Genomic DNA, 23,606 nt, shown 5'->3' on the forward strand with positions numbered 1-23,606 from the left:
GGTGGGGTGGGCACCTGAGAGGGGCAAACGTGGAGTGAAGGAACAAGGACAGGTGATTTTGGAAAACTTGGTGTCTCTTGGAGAGTTTTCTCAACCTAAGTTGGCCAATAATTATCCCCACTAATACCTGACCACTTCCTCCATCAGGCTGGTGATGTGTTTGATTACAAAACTGCCTTAAAGCTGGCCAGCTGAATCGCAAGGATTCTGTGAACTGCTCAGCAAATGCCAACCAGTTCATGGCAGGCACTGGTTCCAGTGTGCAGAGCCAGCTGGAGTGAGAGCTGCAGGGCTGAGCTGGGAGCAGGGCAGGGCTGCAGTGTTCCTCCAACACCCTCTCCCAGCCCTTTGTGCCTCCATCCAGCAGCACCGTTCCCTGCTGTGCCGGGCAGACGTGAGGGCATTCCTGCCTTGTAGTGCTTTTGTGTGCTTATTAAAAAGGAATCAGCAGATCTGCTGAGTGCCTGGCTAATGGAACCCAGATGTGGGCACTGCCGCCCGCTCTGCTTGACAAATCTGCAGCTTTGGGGATTTCACCAGGGTTGCTTATTATTTACAGGACGTAACTCGAGACAGCAGAACAAATTTTTAGATGAAAAAAATCAAGTGGTGTGGAATGTTTTTAGCTGTGCAGACCAAACAGAGCAGTTTGCCAAAGGGGCAGTGGATTAAATCCATTCAGTTTAGGCCCAGCACCAGCAGCACTGGGTTTGAGGACTGCTGGCCTTATCTCCAAGAAGGGGATGGTCTGTTATCAGCAGGATCAGTGTGAATGGTCTGTTATCAGCAGGATCAGTGTGAATGGTCTGTTATCAGCAGGATCAGTGTCTGAGCGTGGAGGGCACAGTGAACACGGAACTTGTACTCTGAAGTGCTGCTTCCATTTAAAAACAAAACCAAAAGATAAAATCTTGTCTCAGAAATTGCCAAACCTTCAGAAATCCATTGTGGTGCCCAGTGCCTTTGCAGCACTGGTGCTTTTTCTCTGGCCTAGAACCCAGTGTTCCCTGCAGTGTCTGTGGGTCCAAAGGCCCTGTTCTGTCCCACTGCCATCAGGGCAGCCTTGCCTGCAGTGCTGCAGATCCCTCTTCTGAAGGAAGTACAGAACACTGGAGAGGCTGGCACAGGGGAATGCTGTCTGAAGGATGCTTTGTGTAAAACCCACTGCAGGATGCAGCTGCTCTGCCCCAGTTATCCAACCCTGCTGAATTCCACATGGAAAGAGTCTCAGCAGAACATTATTGACTGGCCACTGCTAATTAAAATCCGCCTAGGGCTACAGACAGTCGCTCTTTGAACTTGTCAGTAGGTGCTATGGAGAGGTTTAAGAGCCATCAGGGGCTTCTTTGATTAGTGATCTTTTGCCATTTTCCTGCTTTTGGAAGTTTGTAGGTAGGACAGGCAGCAAAATGTGAATTATACTGGTTGGAATTCTTTAATTTCTTTGGAACTTTTGTCTCAACATTTTGCATTCATAGAGGCAAACACTTTTGTTTACTGTTTTGTAAAACTCTAATAGGTAAAAACAGGCACGTGTTGCTCACCTCTTGTGTAGGTTTGGAAAGACAAGAATGCTGGGCCTGGTGCAGGTGGATCTTGCTTATATCTAAGGAATTTAAGGGGTAGGAGAGGTGACTTGCTCCAGAGCCATTGTGCTTTATATAGCACAGCTCTAACCACTGCATTAAGGAGTGGAAAGGAAGGAAAACAAATTTTAAAAGGGTGTCCAGGCAGGTGTGGGACAGGGCTGCTGAGGGGGAAAGGTGACAAGAACTGAGGCTCCAGAGAAGACATGTGCAGATCGTGGAGCCCAGAAGGTGAGTGCTCTCTCCTGGTGGTGGCAGCTTCAAAAGCAAAGGTAGAGCTCCGTGGGACCTTCCTCCTGTCCCTGGATGAGAAAGGCTGGAGCTCCTTGTGCAGGGTTTTACAAAGGGCCAGGATGGGAAGGGAGAGCTCCAGTCCAAAATGGTGGATGTGGCTGGGGAGTCTGTAACAGCAGTAGCCTGGGAGAGCTGTGAAATACCACGGAGCAGCCCCAGAGTGATGCTGCTGGGAAGGGACAGGGAATGCAGCAGAGCTCGTCAGCCTGTAACACAATTCTTCAGGGGCAGGGCGTTCCAGGAGCTTGAAGGAATTCAGAGTATTATTTTTTAACAAAATTCTGCTAAGGGAGGAACTGAGCCATCAGTGCTGTGGCCAGTATCAACCTCTGATGGCTGTCAGCCCACAAGTGTGTGTCCTTCTTACTGTCATTTTTCATAGACTCACAGAAGGGTAAAGTATGTTAAACCCTGCTATGGGAACCCTAATTAATGAGGAGTTTTCTTCTGTCTTAATTGAACTGCATGTTCCTATTTCCACAACCACAGAGTTCGCAGTCTCCTGGCATTGTCCATCGGTGAGAGCTCTCTCCAGGTTTTTGCACTGTTATTTTCTTTAGAGCAGTGAGAAGAAACAGTCAAGTCAGTAAAACTGCTGATAAATACATCTCCAAATCTTCAGAGAGTATCTGCTGTTTAGGTCACTTCCTACTAATTTAGCTACTTGCCCCTTCATTGTAGACAAAATTCTTCTATCTTTATTATTGTATGGCTCTGTGTCTCAGAGAAATGTGTGAGTAGACACCTCATCCTCCAGGTCTTCCAGGACCTACACGCCGTGTTTGTGAAGACCTGGGGTTTTTTGTGTTTCCAGATGAGTGGAACTCTGTGCAGACAAGTGTCAGTGGGAGGAGGGGCTCAGGTGATCTCTGTGTGCACACAGGTGTCAGTGGCAGGAAGGGCTCAGGTGATCTCTGTGTGCACACAGGTGTCAGTGGAAGGGCTCAGGTGATCTCTGTGTGCACACAGGTGTCAGTGGCAGGAAGGGCTCAGGTGATCTCTGTGTGCACACAGGTGTCAGTGGCAGGAAGGGCTGTCCCAGGTGATCTCTGTGTGCACACAGGTGTCAGTGGCAGGAAGGGCTCAGGTGATGTCTGTGTGCACACAGGTGTCAGTGGGAGGAAGGGCTCAGGTGATCTCTGTGTGCACACGGGTGTCAGTGGCAGGAAGGGCTCAGGTGATCTCTGTGTGCACACGGGTGTCAGTGGGAGGAAGGGCTCAGGTGATCTCTGTGCACACAGGTGTCAGTGGCAGGAAGGGCTGTCCCAGGTGATCTCTGTGTGCACACAGGTGTCAGTGGAAGGGCTCAGGTGATCTCTGTGTGCACACAGGTGTCAGTGGCAGGAAGGGCTGTCCCAGGTGATCTCTGTGTGCACACAGGTGTCAGTGGAAGGGCTCAGGTGATCTCTGTGTGCACACAGGTGTCAGTGGCAGGAAGGGCTGTCCCAGGTGATCTCTGTGTGCACACGGGTGTCAGTGGCAGGAAGGGCTCAGGTGATCTCTGTGTGTCTCTGGCCACAGGACGCAGGCGGAGCGGGTGCGGAAGCCGCGGTGCTGCCGGGGACCCCAGGGGCTGCTGCCCCGCTACCTGGAGAGCCAAGCAGAGGGACAGGAGCAGCTCTTCAAACTGACAGACAACATCCAGGACGAGTTGTGAGTACACAGCCACGTGCACAGCCTCTCTGAGCTCTGTTCTGCTTGCTGCCATCGTCTCCATGTGTAAAATTGCCTCACACACACGTGTTCATTCTGGGCCCTCACCCCTGCAAGGACACTCAGGGTCTGGAGCGTGTCCAGAGAAGGGAACAGAGCTGGGGAGGGGCCTGCAGCACCAGGAGAGGCTGAGGGAGCTGGGGGAGCTCAGCCTGGAGAAAAGGAGGCTCAGGGGGGACCTTGTGGCTCTGCACAGCTCCTGACAGGAGGGTGCAGCCAGTCAGGCTCTGCTCCCACAGAACAGGGGACAGGAACAAGGGACAGGATGAGAGGAAATGGCCTGAAGTGGCACCAGGGGAGGTTCAGGTTGGATATTGGGGTAAATTATTCATGGAAAGTCATAAAGCCGTGGCATGGCTTCCCAGGGTAGTTGCCATCCCTGGAGGGATTTAATCCATGTGGATGTGGCACTTGGGGCTATGGGTAGTGTTGGCCTGGGCAGTGCTGGGGGAACAGTTGGATTTGATGGTCTCAGGGCTTTTCCAACCCAAATTATTCTGTGATCCTACAGGAGGAGTATCAGTTTGTTGGATTGGGGTCTGAAGGCAGAATTCATCACTTGGCCAATCTCAGCCACAGTTGCTGATCAGCTGTGTCAGGAGAGGGTGTCAGATGTGTCTGCCACCATCAGCACCTCTGCCAATGCACAGGGTCAGAACTGCTGAGGTGGAGCTGCAGAGGGAGGTACAGGTCCAGCAGGGTCACTCGGTGTCACCAGTGTCACTGGGCAGGTTCCACGTGCCACTCCAGGTTCTGCTGAGGAAGAGGCTGCAATGTCCCCTTACCTGTGGCCCTGTGAGTTCACATTTGGGGTATCCTGTTCCCATCTCCTTGTGCCTGTTCAGGATGGCTCTTGGGCAGACTGGAAAGAGCAATTTGTGACCAAACCCCATCAGCAGAGCAGCCCAGAGCAGAGCAGTGCCTTTGTCATCGAGTCACACTGTTCATTCACTGTGACTCTCGCCATTGGGAACATCATTCAGCAGGAACACAGTGTTTCTTGTCATGGAAAATAAGTACATAATTATGCCTCTGACTTTTATCCTAGTATCATAATCAGAAACACATTTGAAGACCTGATTATTTGCATATTTTTCTTCAGAGTTAAATCCATAAAAGGGGGTTTAATACCTTGCTCTACTGTTCTAACTAAATGTTTCCACATTTTTTTCCAGTTAGGCTCGCTGTTTCACTTCTGGAAAATATTGTGTAATTACTTCCTGATGTTGTTAAAAACCCCACAAATTCTCCAGAGATCTGGTTGCTTCTACTTTGTTCTACTGGATCATGTTTCATTTAATTTTTAATTTTATTAATTTGAGATTATTTTAGTAGTGTAGATGTATAGGTTTAAAAAAAAAAGTTGTATCTTGCAGTAGTATCTGAAAAGGTTCAAAATACCTGTTTTAAGAACTAGACACTGAGGAGAACAGTTGGCAAGAGCAAAGGTAATGATGCATGACTCAAACTTAGAACAAAATGTAGAGCCTGAACTACAAATTAGCTAATGTTTCTGGGCTTCTCCATTAACTCCCTGACCTCTGTTTCCATTCCCCACAATACATACATGCCACCAGCAGAAGCCTTGCAAGGAGCAGTGCGTTCATCCTGTGTTGTTCTCACAGAGCAGTGGGCAGTGCCCGGTGCTCCCCCTGTGCTTGGGGGCAGCTGGCAGTGTCCTGCTGTCCCCGTGGGTGTCCTGGTGTCCCCTGCAGCCTCCTGGCCTGCCTGGCTCTGGGGCTCCCTCAAACACTCACGTTTGATGTGCCTGTGCAGGGCACCAGGCTGTTCCTCTGCAGCTGTACTGCTGCTCCGGGTTGAAATTAAGTTTTCTGTGACACTTCATAAAAAATGTCACTCTCCATGCTATTTAACTAATTTCAAAGGCAGAACCTTACCCTGAAGTGTTTGAACTCCAATGGAAAACTGCAGGGCAGCTGCTGATTTCCGGAATTGTGGTAATGTTGTCTTTCACCTGGGTTCCTCTAAGCTGAAATCCACTTTTCTTCCAGTTTGTTTTACTTAAAGGAACACAGGGGGTTTTTATCCCCTCCTGGAGCTTCATCCAAGCTCAGAGCTGGGCAGAGCCCGTTCCAGGCCCTTTTTAATGGGGCTGGTTGTCCCTTCCCAGCACTGACGTGACAGGCTGGGCTGGGGTTGGTGTGTGCACCTTTCCCAGTGCAGAGCAGTGCCTGTGAGAGCACTGGGAACACAGAATTACTGGAGTTATCCTTTTATACCACAAAAATAAACCCAGGCCTGACCTCTTGCCATACTTTTGGCTATTAACATACCTTTTATAGCTCTGGGTTTATTTGGCTTCAGATCAGAGTGGCTTGTGCACAGTGATGTTTAACTGGTAGAGCCAAGGGTGCGTTTGGAGATGGGGAACTTTTCTGTTTACCAAAAACACTGAGTTAGTGACAAAGGTCACTGATTTTAAGCCAGTGGAGGATTCTGCAGGATGTGAGGACAGCAGGCAGGTTTGTGTGAGCAGTGGCTCAGAGGGCAGCAATTGGGAACCTGCCTGACAGCAGCAGATGCCTCCTTTACCTCTGTGTCAACCCTGGGGGCTGTTGGCAGAGCTTTTTTACTCTATTTAACTGTTACTGTGCTCAGCTATGATTCTGCATTCAAGTTGCTGAATTTTTCAGCATTTGAAAAGCCCCACTAATCAGGTTCATTTCAGTAGTAAATCAGAAGTGGGGGAGAATCATTTGTGTGTTCAACTTCCATTTCACTTTTGCACCTTACAATTATTCTTTTACACATGAGCTTTTTCAGCCATCATAGCTCTCAATATTCCTAACTCACTCTTCTCTCCCTCTTCCTATTCATCACTCAGCCTAATCTCCCTGGGGAAACCTGCTTGCTGCTTAACCTCTCACCCCTTGTTAAACAGCTAATTTCTCTTTTCTGCTACTGATCCTGGCAGCAGGTTCAACTTGTTTTTGGTTTTGAAGGCAGGGAGGTGTGGGGAGCAGGGAAGCACAGGAGGGTTACAGGATAGCTCTTGTCATAAATGTCTGCAAACCTTTCCCATACCAGCTCTGGAACTGAAGTCAGTTGCAATTAAACTCCAGCATTAGGACCTGCAGTGCTGCAGAGCACAGGAATTACTGTTCCTAAGTTCTTGTCAAAGGACATTTTATGTGTCCCTGCAATGCCCAGAGCTGGTGGCCAGGCAGGCAGCACTAATATTTGATTTACAGCATGATCTTTTTATAACTAGGTGAGCGTGTCCTTCATCAGCTCCATTTCTAAACAGTTTAAATTAAATACAGATGAGCCCTACATGTTGCACTACTACATTTTCTGATGAACTCCTGAAGGTCACACAACAGGTGAAGACACAGGTTAATTTGCTATTTCTAGCTTGAAGCTAATGATGTTTCCTGCTCCGTTGCAGTTTCATTGCCGTGGAGAACATCGACAGCTACTGCGTGCTCATCTCGTCCAAGGCCGTGTATTTCCTGAGGAGCGGGGACTGCACGGACAGGGATTGCATCTTCCTGGAGGTCAGGTACGATGACCTGTACCACTGCCTGGTGTCCAAGGACCACGGGAACGTGTACATCCAGCTCACCAAGAAGGCTGTCAACACCAGCAGCGGCGTGGCCATGCCAGGCCCCTCCCAGCAGCGGCCCATGGTGAGGAGCTGCCCCCCTTCCCCTGTGCTCCCCTCGTCACCAGAGGGTTCAGTCACAGGCTCTGAAAGGAGCTGCTGCCCGGGTCTCAGGGACTGGAGAAGGGGCTCCCTAAACTCCTGGGAAAGCTGAAGAAAGGAAAACCCTAAAATATTCCTGCAGGCAGAAACGTAACAGGAAGAAACATGTATTACCTGTGGAAGGCTTTTAACTTTACCACAGCAGTGCAACTTGGGTACTTTGCTGTGTGTTCCATCCTCTCCCATATGTAGGATTTTCTGAGGTCTCTAACTCTGGACCCAGAGTTTGTATTTTGGGCCATTCCAGTGGTTGCTCAGGGGCTGTTCCCCAGGCCCAGTTCCAGGCTCACCCCTGACCCGAGTGAGTTCACATTCCAAACAGAGCAGCCACATAAAAGGTGGGAGGGGAGCAAAGGAAATAACCCCAGATATGGCACAGGGCTCCTGCTCTCAGCCTTGGATCTCTCTGTGTGTACCTGGGGCTCCCTCACGCTTCTTCCTTGCTCCAGCCTCAGTGCTGAGAAGGAAACTCCACTGAAACCTTTCTGTCCCTTACTTCAAATCTAAAATCTATTCTGTTTTAGCTGACAGCAGCAGCACATTAAGAAAAATCCCTTTTCTTTCTGCAGGTGAAAGTGAAATCAGAAGCTCTGGCAGTAAAGCTGTCCCAAGAAATCAACTATGCAAAGAGCCTTTACTATGAGCAGCAGCTGATGCTGAGACTTAGTGAAAATCAGGAGCAACTCGAGCTGGACTCTTGAAAATCCATTTCCTCACTGCCAGAAAGCTGCAAGTACCAGGCTGGAGCCAGAATTGTGTGACTAGAGAAGGAAAAAAATATAATTTTAGTATTTAGAGAAAACAAAAGAGGTGGCTTTTCTTTTTTAAGCACTAGTTGTATAACAGAGGTGTAGCTGACACAGCTTTGGGTCTGAGAGAAGCCCTGTATTTTGCTAACATGTATATATGTACAAGTGTCCATGTAAATATGACGGGCAGAGGGTGTTGGTATAAATATGAGTCTGTTTACTGTGTAAAGAAATTAAAGGAGCTCTACTGAGTCATACTGCACTACGTGACACAAGCTCTTCTCGCTCTCTGTCTTTTTTCCGTGAGAAAACTGATTTTCACAGTGCAGGAATGTAGATAAACCTTTAAAAAATAAAATGAAGAATTCATTTCAGCTGTTGGAGCACAGGTGTCCTGTTTGGAGCTTTAACACCAGGAATGGGGTGCATCAACACTGGGGCACTGGTTGGGTGGTTTGGTGGGCTTTTTGTTGTTTTTACTCTTAACTCACTAATACAGGTAAATACAGGAGGCCTGGTCAGCCTCTTTTTTAACAAAAAAATGCATTTTGGTAAATCATACAAGGAGGATTCAGTTTTATGTTCACAGTCTGCATCTCAAGGTCCCTTTTCTGACTTATTTTTGAAGTAGTTGAAGTGGGCAGCCTTGGAAATGGAGCCTTTAACTTCAGATTTTCCCTTCCCTCAGGTGGAGGAAGGGTGGGGGAGAGGAGATCACCAGCCTGCTGGACTTCACAGTATCCTCAGAAGTAAACTTCTAAATAATAAAAATAATGAGGTTTTTTTCCCAGTGTTGTACACCACATCAGTATTTGTCTCATTAACTGTAGCCACACTAAGAGGGAGGAATGAGGGCTCTTAAACACCTTAACCCACAGCACTGGAGCCCTCAGAGTCACATTTTCTCCCTGGAGGTGCCAGGTTTGATTGTGAAGACAAAACTGGGTAATCTGCATTTCAAAGCGTGACTTTATAAACCTTTTGATTCAGTGTAAGTAGAGCTTTAAAAGGTAATTTGAAGGTAAAGTCCTTTCATGAAGACACATGGGAATATTTTGGTACTGAAGGTTAGAATGAAACCAGTTGTGAGCTCCTGTAAAATACTGGGCTGCGAAAGGTGGGGAGGGAGAACAAGGAGTAGCTCACTGCTGTTTGGAGCATTTCCAGGGGGTGGAGGGAGTACCCGGGGTCTGTAACAATCCAGGAGGAGATGATGTGCAAACACCTCATTGAGCAGTGGCACCCTTGGAGTGCCCTGAACTCGGAGAGGTATTTGTGTGAAAACACCTGCCCAGCTCCAGAGGAATAAAGAGCAGATGAAAGAACACCTCAGCAGGGGCAGGAAGGAGGAACTGTCTGTAACTGGTAAAGACCCCACACAGCATGGAAATGACACCTGAGAAAACGACACGGGGAAATGACACCTTTCTGTGTCTTCCTTCTCCACTCTGCTCTTTCCTTGAGCAGAGTGGAGACACCAGTTTTCCCAGGCCTCTCATCCCCTTTACCTTTCCTGTCCTCCCTCTTCCTTCCTTTTTCCATCCTTTCCACCTTTCCTCTTCTTGACTGTTCTCCCCTTTTCCCTGCCCTCCCTTTTCTCCCTCTCCTCTCCTCTCCTCTCCTCTCCTCTCCTCTCCTCTCCTCTCCTCTCCTCTCCTCTCCCTCTCCCTCTCCCTCTCCCTCTCCCTCTCCCTCTCCCTCTCCCTCTCCCTCTCCCTCTCCCTCTCCCTCTCCCTCTCCCTCTCCCTCTCCCTCTCCCTCTCCCTCTCCCTCTCCCTCTCCCTCTCCCTCTCCCTCTCCCTCTCCCTCTCCTGCCCTTTTCCCTGGCCCAGTTTCACTCCAGTGCTCCTGCAAAGGTGAACAAATGCAGGGGCTGTGTCCACCCTGTCCCTGCTGGGAACAGCCCCACCCCAAAACTGACCCTGTCACCAAGGCTGGCTGCAGGACACGGCACCACTGCCCACTGCTGAGACAGGGAATGGCCTCACTTGCTCAAGGCATGAAAGTAACTGGAAAACAGAAACTCAGACTCCAAAACCAGAGGTGAAGTCCTGTGTGCCTTCCCCATCCATGGCATGTTCACAGTTCACTCCTTCCCTTGCCATCACTGCTAGATCAGGAATGATCCCGTCCCCAACAGCTCCCACAGCCTGAGGGGTCCCTGCAGTGACAGGAGCATGGGGCAGACATGAACGACCCTTCCTCCCCCTGCCCTGCCCCAGCAGCTCCGTGTGATCTCCGTGTGCTCAGCTCCAGTCCCAGGGGCTGCTTTCCAAGGCACTGCAGTGTTTACATTTTTGTGGGGAGAAGCTAAGTGGCTAAATGGGCCCCATCTCAAACCAGAGCAATAATCAGACATTTCCCAGTGACAGCGCCCTTGTGATCTCTTCACTATCTAATTTCCTAGACTGCGTGATGCTTTTCAACATTTATCTATTTTCAATAAAATACTTGGTAACATCTTAGCCCAACTACATATATGTTTTAAACTTGTTTTTCTCTCTAAAGCACTATTTAGTGTGAACCTGCTTCCTCCAGTGCACAACCCAATGGGCTGACAAATCCTCCCAACCCTCCCTCTCTTTTTTTTCTCAGAGAAACCTGCCTTGATTTGCTGCTCACAATGACTTCACCCCTGACACCTCACACTGAATAAACAGGTTTCAGTGAATATATTCTAGATTACAGGTTGCTGCACACATATTTTAAAAAAACCCAAACAAACAACAAAAAAAAACCAACCCCAAAGCAAAATCAAAGCACATTTTAATTAAGTCAAGAGCTGCTCAAAGTCCATTTATTCACGTTTTCTTCTGCCAATAACACTGTGCATGTGTATGCTTCTGTACTACTTCTTTTAATACATGCACACATCCCAAAATATACATATACTTCAACATTCTCTTGAAAAGCAAAGGCTGTGTTCCAAACTCCTCTATTCCACCCTCCTAAGGGCAGGGTTGTCGCAAAAGGAGAACAGCCTTATTTTTCTGAGAACAAATACAATAAAGTAAAATAAAAATAAATAAAAACTATACAAAAATAAGATCATAAAAATAATAACATAATAATAAAATGTGGCCAGAGCTTCAGACTCCAGTCTGGATGCTGCAGCATTCCAGCTTGACAGCACACTCTAACTCCACATTATGTTGTTTAATTTTATCAAATGCAGGACTGGGACAAAGCACGTCCCACTCCCCTTGTGTTACAGGTCTGACTTTCTTGCAGCCCATTTCTTACAGCTGCTGGTGGCCTCCCAAATGGTCTGACAGCTCTGACAGAGGGCTCAGGGCAGCACAAACCCATCTGCCTTCCCCTGCCAGAACCATCCCTGGCCAAGAAAATGTTTTGTTAACAGGACTGGGAGCGGTCTGACAGAGCCATGGAGCTTTTGGGGTTCTCCAGGAGCAGATTTTCTGGAGTGGGAGAATGAGGCAAACTCAGCCCCAGCTGGGTCTGACCAGCCCTGCTCATACCTCTGGTGCAGGAGAGGGCAGAATCTGACAAGGATTGCTGCCAGAAAGAAAACGTTACTCATTAACCACTGACAAACACTGGGGAAAAAGCAGTCATATTGTTTTGCTCAGTAGAACCACAGCACTTTTTTGGCCAGAAATACAAATGCTGTGGGTGCAAACTGCAGTTCCCTCTGAGGGCTCAGCTCTGACAGGGCCTGGGGACACTCATGAAGAACAGAGCCTCAGAATCCCAGGATTCTGGGGAGGGACCTTAAAAAACCATCCCATCCTCCCCCTGGCATGGGCACTGACACCTTCCACTCTCCTAACCTGCTCCAATCCCCATCCAGCCTGGCCTGGGACATGTCCAAGGATGAGGAAATGTCATGAGGAAATGTCCACAGCTTCTCTGGGCAAACCTGTGCCAGGGTCTCCCCACCCTGTGCCAGTAACACATGATTTATACATGACAGTGTCACTGGGGTTGGCTGCTGTATTGTTGGGGTTTTGGGTTTTCTTCCCTGTAGCTGACACTCCTCTGCCTGAGCCTGTGCCCAGCACATGGGTAAGAGCAGCCCTGTGCCTCAGGCCTGCTCTGGGCAGACTCAAAAGCACTGAAAGGCCATGGGCCAAGTAAACAGCTTCCATGTGCATTTCCATTTTGGATAAACGGCTGGGTCACCCAGAGGACAAGGGCTGTGGATGGGAGCTGCAGAACAATGGGTTCTGAAAATGCCAGCAAAAAAAGTCCCCTGCATGCTTCAGCTGTAGAGGAATTCCAATAAATAAAGGAGAAATCCATCATACCAGCTATCCCTCAGCCCTCCAGACACCGCAAAAGCAAACATTTGCTCTGCCCCGGGAGGGTGACTCACCATTCCTGAGGACTGTTGCTCCAAGGCCTTTGGCAAACAATCCACATCCAGCCGCACAAACCACCGGGTATCAAAATAATGATGTAGCAAAAAACCTGTGCCTGCATGCAGGTTTAATGGGAGGGGAAAAATCAAATCATTTTTACAAGTAACCCATCGTTTGCATGAGCAGACTCCCCCCAGCCTTCTTTAGCAAAGTAAGGCTCCTTCAGCAGCTCCAGCAGCAGGGGAATCACCACTGTTGCCTCCCCTCTGCCAGTGGGCAATTCTAGGTCCTTCCATTCATCCTTTTTCTAGATTTATTTGAATCTCAAAGTGTGGAGAAAACAGTATTTGGGGTAAACATGCCAGAAATGTGAAGATTGTATTCAGCACTACCTGCTATGCCAGAACACATTTTTATTTGTGGTACAACAGCACTTACACGATCCTTCAAAGCCTTATCCAGAGACAGAATCCATATGCCCCCAGTTCAGACAGGGAAATGTTCTAGAATTTTGTGTATAAATGGGTACAATCATTATTTCTGACCTGGCTCAGTACAAAACTGGTTCCAATCATGCTATTTACAGTCATTGAATAGTTTGGCTTGGGTGTTTCCATGGATGGGGCTTTTACCACTGCTCTGGGCAACCTGTGACTGTGCCTCACTTTCACTGTAAAATTTTCTTCCTTGTATCTGGTCTGACTCTACTTCAAGACCACTTTCTCTTCTCCTGTAGCTGCAGGCCCTGCTAAAAATTTTCTCCCATCTTTCTAGCAAAGCCTCCTGAAATAGTGGAAGGGTCTCTAAGTCTCCCTGGAGACTCCTCTACTCCAGGCTGGAAAGCCTCCAGCTCTCCCAGGCTGGCTCCAGAGGAGCTCCAGCCTTTGGAGCATCTCTGTGGCCTCCTCTGGACCTGCTCCACGTCTTCCCTGTGCTGAGGGCTCCAGACCTGGACACGTTTCCTTCCTCCCTCTCTTGGGTGCCTCTAACCTGTACCAGCCCCAGTGGACAATGTCACATCCACGTGGGCCCTCCTTGCTTTGTGGCAGTCATTCTTTGATGTTACTGCTCTGACATTATGCTGCACTAATCCCAACTGCTGATCCTGTCCATAAAATATATATTTTTTAAACCAGGCCAGTATCTACCTGGAGACACTCTGTGCTGCTGCTGAAACCTTGCGAGCAAAAATGAACATCTGCCAAGGTTATAATCACAGTGAGATCACTCCAGGGCTGACATTTATAAGCAGGTTTAAGAGCCAGCTCCCCCACTTCCAGCTTCCTGATGTCAAACAATAAAAATCTACATTACACGTACAACTTCACTCACCTTTCTTTCCACAGACACTTTTCCCCTGTCCCTTGAGCACACAGCAGAGGGAAATCAACACGCAGAAGAACGTGGATTTATCCATCACCCAGAGCACACCTCAGGCCATCCAGGGATCCCCTCAGCAGCGCTGGGAGCGCTCCCAGTGTCAAACCCAGCACCACCAGCACAGCAGAGCTCAGGGATCCCAGCACCAGCAGCAGCCTCATGTCCGTACTCACTCCAGGATTATCCAGGGTCGATTTGCTGCGTGTTCCAGCAGAAATAAACCCACAGAGCACAGGGCTCGCAGCCACCCCTCGGACGGAGCAGGAGCCGCCCAGGCCGGGGGCAGCGCTGAGGGCAGGACCCACCGCGCCTTCCACACACAAACACCGAACCAGGCGCCACTTCTGACACAAAACCCATCCCCGAGGGACCGGGCACACAACCCAGGGCCTGTGCACCCACAGACAGACAGCACAGACACATCCACGGACAGACAGACCCCCATCCCCAGCTCCTCCCGGAGCCCAGCAGGGCCCTGTCCCCGCCAGCCCCGCGGGCCGGGCTCGCCCCACACGGCCCCGGGGGGGACTCGGGGCTCCAGGCCGAGCACGGAGCACTTCTGGAGGCCTGGCCCCTGTTCAGAACAGAAATATTTCCCTTGGCCTGTGCAAGTTGCCGGGGCTGAGCGCGGTGAGAGGCTGGAGGAGCCAGTTTTCCATTCCCCCTCCCATTACTCTTTTTGATTGGCACTTTAATGAGGGCGCCGGGGGTCGACCCCCTGCCAGGGGGCCGGTTCATGCCCCGTTTATCTCACAGTCCATGTAAGACTAAAATAACACGCCAGGCTGAGTTTCACTGGCTTGTGATCCCCCAGCCCACCGTGATGGATTGAGTGACTGCAGCAAGTTGGCAGCTGAAGTGTGTTGTAACAGTATCTTTCTGTCAGCGCAACACAATGGATTTGCTGATTCCCGGGCTTTTCCCAGTATTCGCCCTCACCATCGGCCCTCGAGTTTCCAAAGTTCATTTTCCAGGGGGCTGCAAAGCGATAATAAATAACACGGCAAAGGTTACGCTGAGCTCTCCTTCCCCTCGCTGCTGACGCTGAGGGGCCGCGGTGCCAGCGGCTCTGCCTGCACAAGAGCGGCCGTAAACCCACCCTGGAGAGGAGAAAGGGGCTCTGCTGCTCCCCAAACCCACCCTGGAGAGGAGAAAGGGGCTCTGCTGCTCCCTAAACCCACCCTGGAGAGGAGAAAGGGGCTCTGCTGCTCCCCAAACCCACCCTGGAGAGGAGAAAGGGGCTCTGCTGCTCCCAAATCCACCCTGGAGAGGAGAAAGGGGCTCTGCTGCTCCCCAAACCCACCCTGGAGAGAGGAAAGGGGCTCTGCTGCTCCACAAATCCACCCCAGGGAGAGGAGGAAGGGGCTCTGCTGCTCCCCAGATCCACCCTGGAGAGGAGAAAGGGGCTCTGCTGCTCTCCAAATCCACCCTGGAGAGGAGAAAGGGGCTCTGCTGCTCCCAAATCCACCCTGGAGAGGAGAAAGGGGCTCTGCTGCTCCCCAGATCCACCCTGGAGAGGAGAAAGGGGCTCTGCTGCTCCCCAAACCCACCCTGGAGAGGAGAAAGGGGCTCTGCTGCTCCCTAAATCCACACTGGAGAGGAGAAAGGGGCTCTGCTGCTCCCCAAATCCACCCCGGGGAGAGGAAAGGGGCTCTGCTGCCACAGCACTGCGGCACAGGGCTCCTCCTGAGGGGAACAGCAGGGCACAGGCGGCCTGGGGGTCGAAAGGGAACAGGGAACAGCCCAGGGGATCCCGAAGGGAACAGGAACAGCCTGGGGGGTCCCAAAGGGAACAGGGAACAACTCGGGGGTCTAAAGGGCCCAGGGCACAGCCCCAGGGGTTCCCAAAGTTCTCCTCCCCAAGGGGAACAGGGCACATCCTGGCCCAGGGGTTCCCAAAGAGAAGAGGGAACAGCTCCAAGGGTCCCCAAAAAGGAACAGGGCACAGCCCTAGGGGCTCCCAAAGTTCTCCTCCCCAAAGGGAACAGGGCACAGCTCAGCCTGGCCCCAGGGTTTCCCAGGTTCTCTCCAGAAGAAAACTCTCAGGGGGTGCTGAACTTCACAGGCTGCAGAATCAGGACCAGCCAGCCACAGGCCTTGTCATCATCTCACTTATTTATATCACTATAACCCATAAATTCACTGGAATATCCGGGAATCCTGTGTGAGGCCTGGATTACGTGATAGATACCTTTCTTTAATATTCTGAACATTCAATATACTCATATCTCCTCCATAGGAAAACCTCAAACAAAGGGGTTTTTTCCTGTAAAAAATTGGAGTCTAGGAAATGAACCAAATTTTTTTAGTCATCCAAAGAGGTCCTCCACCAACTGAGACTTTGTCTCCGTGTCCTGTTTCCTCAACATCCCTTCATTCTCCTTGTCACTGTCTGCAAAGTAAAGAACATCCCCCAAATACTGTGGAGAACACTAATTTTTGGGTCCTTGCCATCCCAGCCCCTCCCAGCAAGAGTGACAAAATTAGCTCTACAAAAGAAGTGGCTCTTTACTTCCTGTATAAGAACTTCTGACAGCACAATTTTCAAACTAATCACTCTCCTGCCCCCCAATAACCAACAGTCAGATCAAAACCCCACCCCTGGGGCTAATAAGTAGGACAGGTGAAGCTGTTTCCCTTGCTTCGGACAGCTCTGTAGATCTGTATATCCATGGTTTCTTTAAGGCCTTACACAGGACAGTAACACAGCCAAAAATAGCTGAATAAAATCAACTTTAGAGGTTCAGCTGCCATAATATCAGTGCATGCCCAAATATTTCATTGTGTGTACCTAGAACCCTTTTCCATCACTGGGCTCTGGATCCATCTCACTCTGGGTGAAAACAAGAGTGTACCTGGCAGCAGAAGAAATCACCAGAGAGAGACTGAGCAAAGAAGGTAAGAAAATGAGAATACAGATGTTGAAGGGACTCAAAGATCAAGGAAAAACGCACCAGGATCCAAAAAGAGAACATGAGGAGGAAAAGGGGCCAGGCCGAGGAGCTGCTTGAAAAACCCACTGCTCTCAAAGGCAGCTTTGTATGGACCACACAAATCACTGCACGATGCAGATTTCAGCTCACAGTGCTGCAGAGATGAGGAACTTTATTTGTGAGAGAAGAGCCCACCCCAGCCCCCAGCTGGAACAGCAGTGGCAGCACACGGGGCTGCTCCTGGTGGGAGCCTTGGCAGAGAGTGGAGCTGCTCCTGTGCAAACTGTCCAGAGATCCCAGCGGGGTCCTGTGCCCCAGCCCTGCAGATCCAGCACTCAGCCAGCTTGGAACTGGCCACAGTTCCATCTCTGGAACTGCCAGAGCCTGCCAGCACAGCACAGGGATCAGGGATGTGCCACAAACACCCTGAAGCTCCCTGCAGCTCCCTTTACCCCCCAGTTCTACTCCAGCTCAGTTCTTCCCCTCTGCTGCAGCCAAACCCTGAATGTTCCTCTGGGGAGAGCCAGACACTCACACCTTAGCACAGAAGAGGGCACACTGAGCCTGTAGCCAGAGAGCCTGGGAAATATTAGGAAAAACGAGTGGGTGGGGGAGCTCAAGGGACCAGTGGGAGGATGCGGGAAATCAGTAACACTGATCTGAATAGCTGGTAACAATTATTAGATCTTTTTTGGTATGAATCATCTCAGAGACTCATCATTTAAATGATGTCACTCAAGGGGCAATAAAAAATACAGTAGAAGGCACCAGCCTGCCATGACAGGGGTTTGGAGCCACGGGGTGATCGGCCAAACAGGTCTGGGAAATGTCACCAATGCATTGAAAAGGGAGCAGGTTTTGTGGAGAATACACACTCTGACAGATCAGACAGGCAAATTTGTCTTTGGCAAGATTATGATGTTACTTAGAGCTCTGATGAATATGCCTGAACTGCTGGAGAAGGAGCAGCCTCACTTATCTGATGACCATTGACCTTGTCCTTGCCCTGTCCCCTCCCCAAGGGTGGAATTTGTATTTGAAGCTACAGGTTGTAAAATCAGCCGGAACCATCCTGAGGGAACAAAACCAAACCAGAACAGCAACGCAACAGCCCAAAGCCAACAACAGAGTGAGTTTGAACAGAATCTGTTCTCTGGGTTCACCAGACCCACCCAAGAGCTCCCATCCTTGCAGAGAAAGGGGCAGCAGAGGTGGTGCTGCCTTGTGCCCATCTCAACCCCTTTTATCTTCTTACACAACTGCAGGAGAAGAAAAACTCTTTGATCAACAACCAGTAGCATCAGCAGACTCAGAAACTCAACAGTAACCACATCACAGTCCTTATCCCTTTCTCTACACCTTCCACAAAACACCCTCCTTTTCTCAAAGTGCAGAACCATAGCCATTTTCTGCCAACATAAAACACCTCTGTCACCCAATCCATGTTTGCTTCTCACCTGTGGGCAAAATACGGGATGCTGTCAGTGCTCCTTTGCAGGCAGTCACCTAAACCTGGCAGCAGCTGAGGAGCTGAGTGTGAACAAGACATTTATAGGTAATTCCAAGAACTTCCCAGATCCCAAATGGGGGTGGAAACCATCCCTGGGTGTGGAGCAGAGCAGGAGGCAAAGCTGAAATAATTCAATTCACTGCTCCAGGAAGGCTCTCAGCCTCCTGAAGTCAGGGATTATCTCCAGGCTGCTCTTCCCTTTCCAGACACACAGCTCCCAGCATCTACCATCCAGAAGTGCTCTCCAGTAAGAGTTTCTAAAGAGGGTTCTACAACAAATGTTTTTTACTTTTTGGACTTCTATGGAATTTAGGCACAAATAGAGAAAAACATAGGACTTGGCTCCTGGAAATACTGTGCATTAGAGAGCTGCTATTGGTTTCAGACCTACCTTATCTACAATGAGAGAAAAGGGAAGATTAGAGAACCCTAGAGCTGCAATTCAACACAGTGGTTTTCAACCCAATACTGAAGCAATACAAGACATTGCTCTCCAACAGACCTGTCACACCACAAACCAGAGATAAGAAAGAAGATCAAAAACTTCAGGCCTCACCACTACACACTGATTGTGATGGAGCAGCTACTTAAACCCCAGGAACTTTAATTTGCCTGGAGCTTTCTTGGGAGGGGAGAGTGGAGACCGTGGGGATTCAGAAGAGGGTCAAGAGAAGAAGTGCAGCCCTTGGTTCCACACGTGCATCTGGAGCACAGCCCATTTCAACAAGGTAATGTGAGTCTGAGCCAAGAACACCATGTCAAGTTATCAGTATCTATTATTAACCTAAAAAAATTAACCTTAATGGTTAGCATAATGCTATGTTTTTACATCTGTCAGCAATTATTTGTATTTACTTGCACTGAAAATGCAGAAGAAAAGTCAGAGAAATAAACACCAGAATTTCCACCAGTCCTGTGCTTTCCCACAAAGAATCTCTAATCATCACTGTTTAGACACTCACATTTATTCCTTGCCCTCTCCAGCACGGAATTTCTTCCCAATCCTCTATGATCAGTAATTATCTGTCCTCATTCACCCTGCAGCAAATATGGACCAACCCCTGTGCAATTAGTGGTGTTAACTTCAGGGTTCTTTTAGAGAAATGAGAGCTCTGATATTTCTTGGATTCCAATCAGCTCCTGCTCTCCCCTTGGCCATGCCTTACCCCAGCGAGAAGGGAGGCAGGGAGAGCAAGGGTTGTGCTCCAGTCGCACTCCACCTGTGCAAGGCAGGGTGAGGAACAGGTTAGCTGGGTGAAAAGTTCACTGCAAGCTGAGCTGTCTGTTTCTCTTGCCTAATTTATCCGATATTTGGCTAACCTTGCTCTGAACCCAGCCCCCAAGACCCCCTCCTCTCATCCCTCCCCAGCGGGTTCATGTCAGCCAAAGACACCGCCTCTAATTCCCTTCTCCTGACCCTGCCGAGGGGAGCGGGGGCTGGGACCCGGGGCGAGCACAGAGCAGAGCCCCAGCACCGCACAGATAATCATTATTTATGCTCCAAACTCCAACGAGAGCAAACACAAAAGCCCTGCGGTCAGCAGCATTGCCTGACGTGGTGTTCCAGCTTATCAGCCCTCCCAAGGCTGGGTGGCAGCCCCTGCACCGCCACTGCTCTCACCCCCCGAGGATGCAGCACTTCCCAAAGGAGCTCAGGATGGATCCCTGACCCCCCTGCAGCCCTTGCCAGGGGCTGGCACACAGCTCCCACACAGCCTCCGAGACACCAGTTAACCCACGATGTCCATCACCTCACCTCTGAGCTCAAGATCCTCAAAGGGAACCTGACAGACAGATTTAAACTTTGCAGAGCACAGAGCAGTAGCTGCAGTGACAAAGAGCATGAGCAGGGAGACACCAAAGGGCTTTTCTTACTCCAAATCCCATAAATTCAGTGGAGGAAAGGCTGGAGGGTATTGAGATGAGCTATTGGAGAACGGGACCCCCTGATCCACAGACCTTTCTGCACCCATAAGCTCCTCACCCTGCAGAGCACACCAAGGTCTGCTCAGACGCTGCTGAGCAGTTTCCCTTTCTCTGGTAATCCACAGCCTCCCACCCGTGCTGCCCCTGTGCCCAAAACCTGGTGCCAAGGAGCCCAAGGAGCCCGAGGTGCCACTCCCCTGCCGTGCAGGGCACTGCCCTGGGAGCAGCCCCGGGGCCCCTCCTGGCTCCCCACGTCAGAGCTCGGCGCTGGTGATGCAAAGCGCAGGAAAAGCCGCCCGGAACGCCGCTCCTGGCAGCTCTCCCTGTTTTCCTGCTGTGCCCAGGACTGCTCCCAACACTCTGCACACAGTGCGTGTGATGGGCCTCTCAATGAGCTGGGCACAGCTTCAGAGCAGGCACACACCAAACGTGCCAGGCTGCCCCTGCTGCTGCTCCCTTTGGTGTTTGACCTCCAGAATCCACACTCCCCTCCTGCTGGCACCCTGCTCTCACCTCCCCGAGAGGGGCACTCAGGACGTGCTTGAGATTCTGTGAATGGAGCAGAACAAATGTTTCCTGTTAACCTTATCATTTTTGAGCTGACAAAGAACCTCACAGCTGAGCCATGGCTTTGATACACCTGAGGTCCAGCAGAGACTCTCACAGACAACTTACTATTTCTGCAATCTGTATTATCAGAGTGCCCAAAACTCTCATTGCAGTGTGTCTGCAAGCACAGAGGTCCTGTCCCACTGACAGGAAGGGCAGAAACAGTCTGACAGCTTTACAACAAGTGGAAATTCCTTGTGGTCTATGAACAATATTAAAATTATTTCCCAGGGTCAGCAGATGATCTCGCCTTGACACGTGGCTTCGTTACTCTGCAAGCACTGAAGACTGGCCTAGCTCTGATGCAGTCACTAATTTAGTGACACCATCCATTCCAAACTCCACCACTCCCACACCAAAGTAGCAAAATACCAGTTTATAAAGAGTTCTTTGAAATAAAAACCCCCACGCCCTTACCAAAGCACATGACCCAGCACCACCCTCCCCATCTAATGCTCCACGTTTTCAAGGCATGGAAGTTGCTGAGAAGAGTTAAGAAAGGTTGTCAGGAAGACATGAAACTTCAAACTGCTCCATAAGTCAACTGAGGATACACAAAACCCCCTCAGCCCACATGGCAAACTCCCCTGGTATTCCTCAACAGCAGGGCCAGCACAGGTACTCACCACTGCCTCAACACCATTAATCTATAAAATTAGATATCTATAAAGTTACATATAAAATAACTAAAAATGTATAATTCCTGTACAAGAATCCCTTGTGCAAACTTTGTTATGGATGCTAATGCCTCTTCAAAACTGCTGGAATTAGTCATGGGTGGGTAAAAAGGAACAGGATTGTTACAACAGGTGAGAGAGAAAGTCAGTCTCAGTGCCACAGAGCCCTGTTTGCTCCTTCCAGCACAGAAAAGCAAAAACACTTCAAATGATGCCATACCTGCATAATTAAAGGCAAGCTGAATGCAATGAAGCTCAAATTGTTTACAGGTGTAGCTTCAGAATCACCTAATTGAAAAAAAAAAAGCTGCACATAGTTGATGCAGCCATTTTAATAATTCAGCACCAAACCCCAGAGTTTGTTCATAACAGAAAAGGGCTTGTGAAAACCTTGAGAGACACAACTTTCACTTTAAAAATACAGGAGGGCAATTAACAGGTCAAGCTTCAAAGGAAATCTATGTCCAAGTCTCCACATCTCCAACTTAGAGGCTTCTGTTTGTGGGTGAAAAAACCCAAACAAAACCAATAAAAAACCCACAACAAACACACAAACGCCAACACCTCCATCCCCTGCTCCCAAAATTCCATCTCAAATCATGAAAATATAAGAGGGTGGCAATAGAAATTAACCTTTCAGCCTCTCAGGCAGATTCTTCAGCTCCTGCTGGCTCCTGAGGAAGGTTTTTGCCCCCTTGGCTGCAGACTGACCCTCACAGACACAATGCTCCCCACCAGGCACTTGGGGCAGAACTCCAGGGGCTGCTGCTGTTGGAACAGGCCCAGCTCAGACACAGCCCCTGGACTCCAGAGTCAGAATCAGCACCAAGAGATCCAGGAACGATGCTTAGAACAAAGGAATTAAGTGAAACCAGCCCAGTTGGTTGGAGCAGGGTGCCAAAGTTGTGGCTCCTATCCCTGTACAGGCCATTCAAAAGTTGGACTCAATGGACGACCCCCCTGGGGGTCCCTTCCAACCCAGAATAGTCTGTGATTCTAACTAAAGCCAAGGACAGGGAAAACCATGGCCCTGACAGCCTTTGATGAGCTGGTAAGGAGTACTTGGGGCTCTGGGATTTCTGCATCACCCAACCCTTCCCACAGCTCTGACCGGTCCCACTCGAGCCCCACCCCACCCTGGGATGCAGAATCCCAGGAGATAAATGTGAGTGTCAAACACTGAGGGCAGGGGGGCTGCCAAGGCTGTTGGTGATCGCAGGCTGGGATTGTTGATCACAGACTGGGATTGTTGTTGATCACAGACTGGGATTGTTGTTGATCACCAACAGGGATTGTTGTTGATCACAAACAGGGATTGTTGATCACAAACAGGGATTGTTGTTGATCACAGGCTGGGATTGTTGATCACAAACAGGGATTGTTGTGGGTAACAGGCCGTGAGAAAGAACAAGATGCAGCTGGAGAAGGGCCCGTGTGGAGGTAGGGCAGCACTTTCCTGGGACAAACATCCTTGTTCATGCTCCTGGAGACAAGCACAGCACAAGTGCGGGAATGAGCCTGGGAAGTGGGCAGGGACTAGAAGGGGGATCAAGATCACCAGTGACCCACAAAGCCTCAAACCCAGTTCCAGAAAGGTCTGTAAGAACATTGCTGACACCTGATGAGCACAGAAACTGAGAAAACAATCCTGACTATGGGAAACCCTAGAATAAAAATGCATCCCTCCAAGCCTGGGTGATGTCCTCAGGATCCTGGATATCCCATCGGCTGGACTGATGCAGCTGGATCCATGCTGAAACCAAGAATGACATCCCAGTAGCTGGATCAATGCTGGATCTGGGACTGGTGATCCTTTCCTTTTTCCTTTTTCCTTTCCTTTCCCTTCCTTCTCTCCTTACCCTCAGCAGGGGTGGCTCCCCTGGCCAGGCACATCCCAGTCCCACAGCCAGCACTGACCCTGCACGGGCAGGTTTGGTACCTACAGAGCAACCAAAAAATGAAAGATCCCTCACATGTGGGATCTATTAGGGCCTTTCCAAGGAATTCAGGTTCATTGTTTCCCTTGAAATATAAAGGTTATAAAACTTAATGGCCACATGACAAGGAAACTATATGAAACACTCAGAGATTTACAGAGTGACTGCTCAGCTCTCGGGGCATGTGGCTGGAAATTGCTGGGCAAAAGCCAACGAGACCCATGGTCTGAGCTCTTGGGCAGT

General features: G+C 49.7%; 1 protein-coding gene across 4 annotated transcripts in view; it reads left to right on the forward strand.

The window, feature by feature from the left end:
• Positions 1 to 8,443, forward strand: part of VPS13D (vacuolar protein sorting 13 homolog D) — a 94,226-nt gene extending 85,783 nt beyond the window's left edge. For all 4 annotated transcript variants that reach the window (XM_063417483.1, XM_063417485.1, XM_063417484.1 and 1 more), the window contains 3 exons: positions 3,402 to 3,533; positions 7,003 to 7,243; positions 7,890 to 8,443. In XM_063417483.1, coding sequence (XP_063273553.1) covers positions 3,402 to 3,533; positions 7,003 to 7,243; positions 7,890 to 8,021 — 505 coding nt within the window. In that variant the 3' untranslated portion in view covers positions 8,022 to 8,443. The remainder of the gene's footprint in view (positions 1 to 3,401; positions 3,534 to 7,002; positions 7,244 to 7,889) is intronic.
• Positions 8,444 to 23,606: the final 15,163 nt, after the last annotated feature.

Source organism: Prinia subflava, chromosome 21 (assembly GCF_021018805.1).
Source record: "Prinia subflava isolate CZ2003 ecotype Zambia chromosome 21, Cam_Psub_1.2, whole genome shotgun sequence".
Lineage (NCBI taxonomy): Eukaryota > Metazoa > Chordata > Aves > Passeriformes > Cisticolidae > Prinia > Prinia subflava.